Below are 9,502 nucleotides of genomic sequence, written 5' to 3'. Positions count from 1 at the left end.
CAGCATTAAAAAAAATCCATAGGTATTTGCTTTCTTCTCCATTACATATTTTGTGGGTCATCCATACCTACCAGCGGTTCTCTGGTTATCTTATCCAGCCGCTACCAGGTGAGCGCCGAGGGGTAATGCCCATGTATATATAAATATATATATATATATATATATATATATATATATATATATATATATTTTAGCTGTTTTCGTCATCTTCAGCATACGGAGGAAGAAGTCCGAACACAAAGTGGACATGGACGGGCTATGCCTTTTCAGATGCTTTCGAGTTTCGTCATTGTCTTTGTTAGTTGATACCTCTGCATACATGTTGATGGTGAATTTGGTTCACGAGTCAGTAAGTGACCACTATATTCGTTATTGGTGTGTCTGTCTGTCTGTCTGTTCCGAGCATAGCTCTGTGGGTTTTGATCCGATCCTGATAAAATTTTGGTGGGAGGTTTATATCATGATCTATTTGTGTTTTCCTGAGGATGAACATGGTGCGTCCATTATGGGCGGAGCCACGCCCAAAAAACGTGTTTTTAGGGGGTTGCCGATTTCAATTTACATCTTCTCTGTGGGGGTTTGTCGAATCTGGCAGTGGTTTCGGTATTTGGTTAGCCCAATGGCACCTGCATAGTCCTACAGAGCTCGATTTTTCATTTTCGTCCCAAGGTCAAGGTCACAAGGTCACAAACTTAGAAAATTGCGAATTTTGACATAAAAATCATACGACCGCCCAAACTTTGAGAGCTAGGATGACAATATTTTTATGCATAATCTTGAGGTCATTCCCCACCTTAAGTCTTGAAACCATTTTGCTCTATCTCGAACACCTTGCCCGTGGCGCCCCCTTCAAGTTTGTTTTTACGCTGATTTCATCAAAGTATGGATAATCCGAGGAATGTGAAATGCCATATAGCCTATATGACGTTATATTGTTCCTGGAATGTTCCAGAGGAAGTTTTGCACCAAAGATCATAATCCTTGACTTTTGACCTTTAAAGTTCACAAAGGTCAAATTTTCAAAGTTGTGGGAATCAAACCGGGGTTTCGACCTTCTTCGACGAACTAACTCCATTAAGCTATAGCACGTATCCTGTTTCCTTATTTTAATGTCCACAACATTGTTTTGTGACCTTTAAAGGCTATGCAAAGGTCAAATTTTGAAAGTTGTTGAACGAAACCGGGTTTTCGACATTTTGCAGCTAATAACCTGTCACTCGTACCACATCATGTTGATCATTTTTATAACTTGGTCAAAAATTATCACATTGTCTCTTCCTTGACTTCTGAAACAATCTACATCGTCAAATACCGCTCGTGAACCATCGTCGTCTTCAGACACGTCTCTCTTAAAATGTCTTTATCCACCGCCATTCTGACTATTAAATGTACTTGTCGTGGTTGAGACGTTTATTGTTCTGACTTACTTTTACAATGGAAGGTTATGTTAAATTCTTCGGACAGGTTTACCTATTTTTTCGCTTGTTTGGCTTGCCAACCAATATGGCGCCTGCGCACTGCATCATGGGTACTGAAACCTCTCCAGATGTGTAATCCTGACCAAGACGTTCGAGGAATGAGATACAATGTCCCAAGACGCTGCTTGATTCACTTTTCAACATGGTGACGTCCGGCATTGACTTTCAGTGGAAAGTTGTCAGATTATATTCCTTCATCCAAGTCTAATCGTTGCTTCGGTCGGTTCATCGTCAGGGGTGATCATAGGTGCTGCCGATGCACATAGCATAGTCACTGTGTCTGTGCGCCAGGCATGGAGGTAGGTGTACAGGATGTGGAGTTCCAGCCTCTCCAAGTTGCAGCTACCTTGCAACGGCGGTGTGCACATGTTGTTGTGAAGGACAAAGCACACCTTTTGTCACCGATTTGGTCAATTTTATAAAGATCCATATTAATTAATTGTGTGACGTTAAAACTTCTGGATTATCGTGTGAAAGAGCAAAATGAAACTGACGCCGAAGTACAAGCACGCATGGAAGTTCATTGTCGATACGTTTACGGTTGTGATGAGGTTTCTGGGCCGTCACATAACCGAGTGAAATGGCTGATAAACATCGGAATTCAGGTTCTCCGCTCCGCTTGGGAAACGATTTCGCATCGCCGAGGAATTGCTTTAATAATGAAATAACAGATTGCGACTCGCTCCGCCCAATCGGGACTGCGTCCGCATGACGTAAATTGCACGTGACGCACAGTGATTCCGACGTCAGCACCGCTCTCGCCCATTGGATATGTTGCGTGATGACGTCATCGGCGAAAGTTTCAGCCAATCGGTGGTTGCGTTACTCGAGATGTACCGTTTACATCCGGGGAAGCCGCCGCTTAAAGGCCGATCCGGCCAAAATGGCGGAGGTGCGTCAGCTGGGCCTATTACCGGGTTTTCTATGGAGATTGATTCTTTCATATTTTAACTTCTGCCTCTTTCAATGAAATATTCGTTTACATCAAGAAGCGAGCTTTAACTCTGGATATAATTTTGGTTGGTGATATTCTCCGAGCGAAGACGTAGTATCGAGTTCACTCTTCCCGTGTTGGGAGGCTCGTATCCCCGCGGGGTTGGCTAGCCAAGAGCGGTTCTCTTGGTTCAGGCCTAGTCCAGAATTTTTTTATTATTATTATTTACCCTTGATTTTATACTCCACACACTGTTTATCGTGGCGTCCGCAATCATTTAACCACATTCGATTCATTGACTTTGCTGAAGTCTGTTCGAGGATGGTTTCCCGGAAGCTTCTGGTTGTGTGCGGAAGTTGCCGGTGGTCCGGATTATCTTATTGAAATTGGAATTTGTTGAACTGCAATTTCCTGTGTCATTTGAACACCTGTATGGATCACCAATGGCTGGTGCTTGTGCCCGCCAATCGCAACAAGCGCAAACGAAACGCGTTTGTGCGGTGCGGCTCCATCCATGGGGGTGTAACACGGCTCGGGTGGGCCGAATGACCTATGACAAATTGCATGTGTCTTGCTTTTATGTTTTTTAATCTCTCTCTCCTCTCCTCCCTTTTTTGCATCCCCACCTGTCTGCAGTCATCCAATGACAACTGGAGTCCAGGTATTCCCAATGTTTTGTTTTTCTTTACTTAAAAAGTAACACATGTCAAATTGTCTTGGTTTCATCTGAAAGTACTGTACTTACTTCGACTCGACTACTTATGCAGGTAGCTTTTCTTTATTGTTCAACTTTTGCTTTGTGCACTCTTAGGACGTGCTTCGTTCATTCGTTCCTTGACCTTTCTTGTTATAAATGTGTTTTATAGGCGTTTGTTCTGTTCTTATGAAATCGCTTATTTGGTTGCACTCTATCACAGTGTTTCTCAACCTTTTATTTTTTTTTTTTTTGTCCCACGCCACACTTTGATTTTCAAAAAAAATCGTACGCCACACTACGGTATATCCGACACATGTATTCAAAAGGCTTTATTAAAACTTTATTGCAAATTTTATTCAATGGGAGCCCTGCCCTTGACGCTGGCTGCAGATTTGTTTGATTCGAGGAACCAATTTTGTCAGTTTCAGCCTTAAATCACCACGTTTCGTGATTTCCAGTCGATTTCTCTTCGCTTGCAGCAAATCGGTACCAACACTAAATCCACATTCGACTAAATAAGATGATGGAAAATTTATCAATACTTCCCTTGCCAAAGGAAAAATTTGAAAATGCAAAGCCATGAAAGCGATCATATATTGATTCATTAATTCTGAATCCTCATGCCCCACCAAAACATTGCCACGCCCCGTGCGCCCCACCTTGAGAAACTGAAAATGATGTGATACGATATTGCCACTCCGTAATGCCCCCTCCCCCCAGGCCTCCTCACTTTTTATTGATACTTCCAATCTGATAGAAACTGTTAACAGTGTAGTACAGGCTCATGGCTGAATTTTGAAAACTTCTAACATTTTCTGGCTCTTCACTAACACATTTGATATATGGCTAACTTTTAGTTCATTGCCCACTAGTCTGCATTCTTGAGGTCAGCGTGGTGATGGGCAAATACTTGACCTTGTCTTTCATCATTACATTCCTATGTGTTTGTTCTCTCATGCTTGACATGAATGATGCTAGTTTTAAAGTTTTTAGGAAACTCTACGATGGCTAACGAACACTGCAATGAATTTTTATTTTTTAAGTGCAGTTTGTCACTGAATACAGGTGTTTGAATAAAGCATGATTTGAATATCTCCTTGCTGTGCTCTACTCTTTGCAGTTTACTGTGCTGGCTCAGAAGATCAGGACTTTGAACCTTCGGCTGAGATGCTGGTTCACGAGTACGATGAAGAGCAGACTATGGAGGAGGAAGAGGAAGAGAATCCGGATAGTGAGAGAACATTCAGTTCTGAGGTGGAGGACTTGGAACGGGTGAGAGATGTTTGCTGAATTTTTCCTTGGTTGTCATTAGCTCACCTGGACTTTAATCCAGTGAGCTTATGCGATCGAGCAATGTCCGTAGGTGGGTGAGTGAGGGAGTCAGTGCATCAACACTTGTCATTATCGCTTGAACCAAACACAATTTTAATGAAACTTGATCATAAGCTTCATATCTGATGCCTAACGAAGGTGCATTGACCGCATCAAAATCTGCACTCATTTAGGGGTTTGCAGGGTGTTTGAGTCCCCCACAATATGTATTTGCTCTCTTCTCCGAAACCACACACACAATTTCAATGAAACTTGACCACACCCTTCATCACCTGTGATGCACCAAAATGTATTCACGACATTAAAACTAGGGTATAAGGGGTTCTGCAGGGGTTTTGAGTGACTGCTCCTGATCCAGGTGAGGTTCAGGATGTACGGTCCTATTTTCTTTTTTTTAAAGCTCGATGAAACCCAGCAATTTAATGCGGACTTGATCGGACATGTTAATACATTATATCCAAACACTCACAAAAAATTTTCGGCAATGCACCAAGTCGAACAGAAAATTTGACAAAAAGTTCCATTTCTGAGATCCAGCGTGTGTGTGGAATTGATGCCACAGTGCTAGTGGACTGTTACTGAGTCACCACATTGGACACTCTTCACTGTAGCAATGGGTTTTTCTGATGGAATAGAGCAATATTCTTTCGAACCAAAATGTGGGTGAAGCAGAGATAAACAAGAAGGGCACTCGGTGGAGCACATACCTCCGCCATGTAATGCTTGATCCACGAGAACATATTGGGCCCAATACATTGCTATACAGCACTATCGTTTTTGGCCCTATCTCTCAATGGTGAAGAATCACTTTAAAAATTCTAGTCGTCAGATCTGGATCTTTCCCAAAATCTAATCAGTTCATCCTTGTTACACACCAAACCTGTCCACAAAATTTCATCCAGATCTGTCCACAACTTTTTGAGTCCAAACAATTTTGAGACAATCCTGCACACAAACAGACAGAAAGGGGTGAAAACATAACCTCTGTCCACCTTCGGTGGCGGAGGCAAACTCAACGACAACAACCCTTCTCCTCCAGCAACATAAGAAAATACATGAAGACATCAAAAAGTTGGGTAATTAATTCATCTGTAAGGACGAGTTCTATGCTCATATTCTAAGTCTTTGGCATGATAAGAAGGGGGAAAAATCGCAACCATCCACGATACGACTGGAACAATGGTTCTCAGCCATTTTAGGTGTGTGATCCCCCCCCCAAAAAAAAAAAAACAACAACTGTAGACCACCTTGAATAACTATCATATTTACACACTGTCATGGCTTCCATAGTCAACCTTTATCAAGTGAAATGTAATGGGGACAAAGCCCAGGATAAAGCTATGATAGCAAAATGACTGTACCCATGTGTACAGGTCGTGGACCCCTTATCTGGCAAGCATGGAGAATTCGGCTTGCCAGATTTTGGGTATACCTATCGTTTACTGTGTACAATACTTGTGATACAGATTATTTTTTTGTATACCTTGTCGAGGCTCGTATGAGAGCTAACACACAATGCACAGCAAGGGGGCATGAGACAAGAGGGGCAGGAGTGGGAGGGACAAAACATTGGAGAACAGACACATTAGGAGATCTGTGGAAGTGACGGGGAACATGGGGAAGAGAAGATGGACATTACAGGGACTTTCAGGAAGGAAAGCAGGGGAATTGAAGTAAGTGGGCTTGTGTGGATTATCGGGGGTAGAAAAGATCGAGGATTTGGATGGGGGATGATAGGTGGTGGTGAACAGCTGTTTTGAAAGCTTGGAGGGAAGAATGGGAAAGAATAGAGCGAGGGAGTTTATTCCAAAGGCGGGAAAAAAAGAGGAATGAAAGAGTGAAGGTGAGCAGTGATTCGTGATGTTGGTAGTTTTACCAGAAGGGGGTTGTTGGCGGACCTTGAGCGTGGTGTGGAAATGTGGTGGGGACAAATCGCAGAGAGAGCAGGGGGGGGCAAGACCGGAGAGGAGTCTGTAGAAGACAGAAAGACCACCGACCAACCTGCGGTGATTGAGTGAGAGGCCCAAAGACTCGGCTTCATTGCGGGAGATGCCGATGATCCTAAATGCCCTGGTTTTGACAGCGTGAAGCCGAGAAAGGTGCGAGGCAGGAGCACCAGCCCAGAGGGGAGAGCAGTACTCCATCAGGCAATGGACAAAAGCTTTGTAAGTGGTAAATTCGTGATTTACCACTTACAAAGAAAGAAAATTGTTAAGAAAGTAGATGGGTGGAGGGGGGGGGGGTTCCAAACGGTCCTTTCGGAGAGACATAGCGAGAGTGTGAGATTTGTTTGGATTTAAAGACATGTTCCACGTGTTGGACCAGTTTGTGATTTTACCCAGATCTGCATTGAGCGAAGAAGCTGCGGCTTTCTGGTCTGGGGGATATCAGATGGGGCGACAGTGGAGTCGTCAGCAAAGAGATAAATAAGATTTTCCAGAGGGTTGGAGAGATCATTGATGAAAACCAGAAAATGAACATAGCTTGGAACGCTGCCTTGAGGAACTCCAGCCTGGACAGGAAGAGGGGATGAAAGAACTCCATTTCGGGCCACACGTTGACTGCGACAGGAGAGGAAGTCTGCGAGCCATGAGTGGAGATGGCCTTGGATACCATAGGAAGAGTGTTTGGTGAGCAGGGCAGGGTGCCAGACCGTGTCAAAAGCACGCAACATGTTTTGGGATATGGCTCTAATTTCATGTCTGGCATTGAGGACATCCATCCACTGGGAGAGCAGAAGCAGCATATCCAGGATGGATTGACCTGGTCTGAAACCAAATTTATGATCATAAATCAAACCATTGGAGAAGAGGAAGGGTTTAATGTCTGAAGCGATGATTGATTCCATAACCTTGCTGAAAATTGGGAGAAGGCTGATTGGTCTGTTGTTGCAGGAATCTATTTTTGCACCTTTTTTATGCAGGGCAGTAATGTTTCTGATTTCTGAGCAGATGGCAGATGACCTTGAGCAAATGAGAGGGTGAATAGAACAGAGAGAGGGTGAGCAAGAGCAGAAGAGCATGTTTTTAGGACACGTGGGCTGATGCCGTCTGGACCGGTTTCAGAATCTGAGTCGAGGTTTGTCAGGAGTAAAGGACACAGAGTCCAGGGACAGTTGGGTGTGACTGGGTAAGGTGGGTACAGAAAGAGATGGGTTTTGGACACAAGATTTTGATGCAAACACCGAGTTTAGGCATTCAGCCTTTTCACATGCACTATCAGCAGTGCAGCCATTTGAGGGAAGGGAGGGGATTGAGGGGGAACATACAACAGAAAGATTTGATTAGATGCCACCAGGATTTGGAGGAGGGAGAGAGGTTTGAGAGTTCAGACTTGAGCTTACAAAGATATTGTTTTTTGGCTCTCCAGAGGGTAGAAACGCACGTGTTCCGACCTTTATGGAAGGAACTGAGATTACCCTCAGTTGGGTTTGCTTTCCATGAGGCAAAGGCAAGTCGTTTCAGGACAATTGCCTCCCCACAAGCTTCGGTGAACCAAGGGCGGGAGGAAGGGCAGGACAACTGAAGACGAGAGGGGATAAATTTGTGCTTTTGGGAGAGAAAGTTTCTTTGAAAGAATTCCCAGGATGAGTTTATGTTGGAGAAAGTAGCGATGGGAGACCAGTCTAGAAGTTTGATGGCTGCTTGAGTGATCACCACATGACAAGAAGGTGCAAGAGCTGCATCATTTTTGGCCCAGCCCCCAGGGGTGGGTCAAAAGGTCAAGTCCCCAAAAATGCAATTCCAGGCACATTTTAAAATGAAATTTTGTACATATAATCACCATTGAAGGATGCATAAAATATGTAACATTTTTGGGGATTTCACAACCGATGTGTGTGTGTATATATATATATATATATATATATATATATATATATATATATATATATATATATATATATATATATATATATACAGTAATCCCCCGTTTATCGTGGGGGTGACGTTCCAACCCCCCCCCCCCGCGCGATAAGTGAAAATCCGCGAAGTGGCGACCATATGTTTATTTTATTATTTATATATATATATATATAAATATATATATATATATATATATATATATATATTTTAAAGCTTTATGACCCTCCCCACACTCTTATTAACCTTTTCCACACTCTTATTAACCTTTCCCATACTCTAATAAATACTTCCTATAATTTAAACACTTTTTACACTCTTAAACATACGTAATTTTAATAACATGTAGAATTCTAATGTGTACTCGCCATTGAAGAAACTACAGCTTGCGTGATGAAGATGATTATTTAGCTGTGCAGTACTGATGACTATGAAGGTGATGACGATGATGAATGTACTGCACAGCCAGAAAGAGCATTACAGCTCTTCTGAAGGTGCCACTGCATCAGAAACTTATCAAACCAGCCCTTGCTGACACTGAATGGGGTTTGTTTGGTGGGAGAAGCACTCGATGGTCCGGCTTCTGCATCGTCGTCCTCGTCCTCATCCTCGTCGCCATCGTGATCGTCACCACTTTCAGCAAAAGTATTGTTAAGTTTCTTGGCCTTTGTGCGGATGGTGTTGGTATCCAGCGAGATATTCTTCTTCCTGCAGTCGCTGATCCACAGGGCCAATGCAGACTCCATCCTTACAATGGCCTTATTGCGGGACGTTACCACCCCCTTCGCAGTCTTGTTAAAAGACACTGCTGCTGTCGTTCTGATATTCTTTTCGTCCTTCTTAATGTAACGGACCGAAGATTCATTGATGCCGTAATGGTGGCCTACAGCAGCGAAGCTTCTCCCTTGCTTTAACATGTCAAGAAGTTGCACTTTTTCTACGATGGCTAGCATCTTCCTCTGCCGCTTAGGTTCAGTGCCAGATACCTTAGAAGGTGCAGAACGTTTGGGCGGCATTGTAGGGGTTGAAATAAATTAAAAACTTTCATGGATTATAATTCACACAAACACTACACCGCAGAGTAACACTACGAGTAGCGATCGCACGTCGATGTGAAATGGACAAGGTGAGATGCTGAATGCATGTTATGCGCGGGAGATGCAGAGAATGATGCTACGGTCGCTGAGCCAATCAGAACCCA

General features: G+C 43.3%; 1 protein-coding gene across 3 annotated transcripts in view; it reads left to right on the top strand.

Annotated features, from left to right (window-relative positions):
• The first annotated feature begins 2,251 nt into the window (after positions 1-2,251).
• Positions 2,252-9,502, top strand: part of LOC147024840 (mesoderm induction early response protein 3-like) — a 133,475-nt gene continuing 126,224 nt past the window's right edge. The window contains exons 1-3 of one of the 3 annotated variants that reach the window (XM_085885154.1): positions 2,252-2,370; positions 3,049-3,073; positions 4,230-4,381. In XM_085885154.1, the coding sequence (XP_085741280.1) occupies positions 2,260-2,370; positions 3,049-3,073; positions 4,230-4,381 (288 nt within the window). In that variant the 5' untranslated portion in view covers positions 2,252-2,259. Of the gene's footprint in view, positions 2,498-3,048; positions 3,180-4,229; positions 4,382-9,502 lie in introns of those variants that run through there. The other 2 variants (XM_085885155.1, XM_085885156.1) reach the window with 2 other exon arrangements.

This window comes from Eptatretus burgeri, chromosome 6 (genome assembly GCF_056783735.1).
Source record: "Eptatretus burgeri isolate ZD-2024b chromosome 6, Ebu_testis_v1, whole genome shotgun sequence".
Classification (NCBI taxonomy): Eukaryota; Metazoa; Chordata; class Myxini; order Myxiniformes; family Myxinidae; genus Eptatretus; species Eptatretus burgeri.
This window is presented reverse-complemented; position numbering and strand designations above follow the sequence as displayed.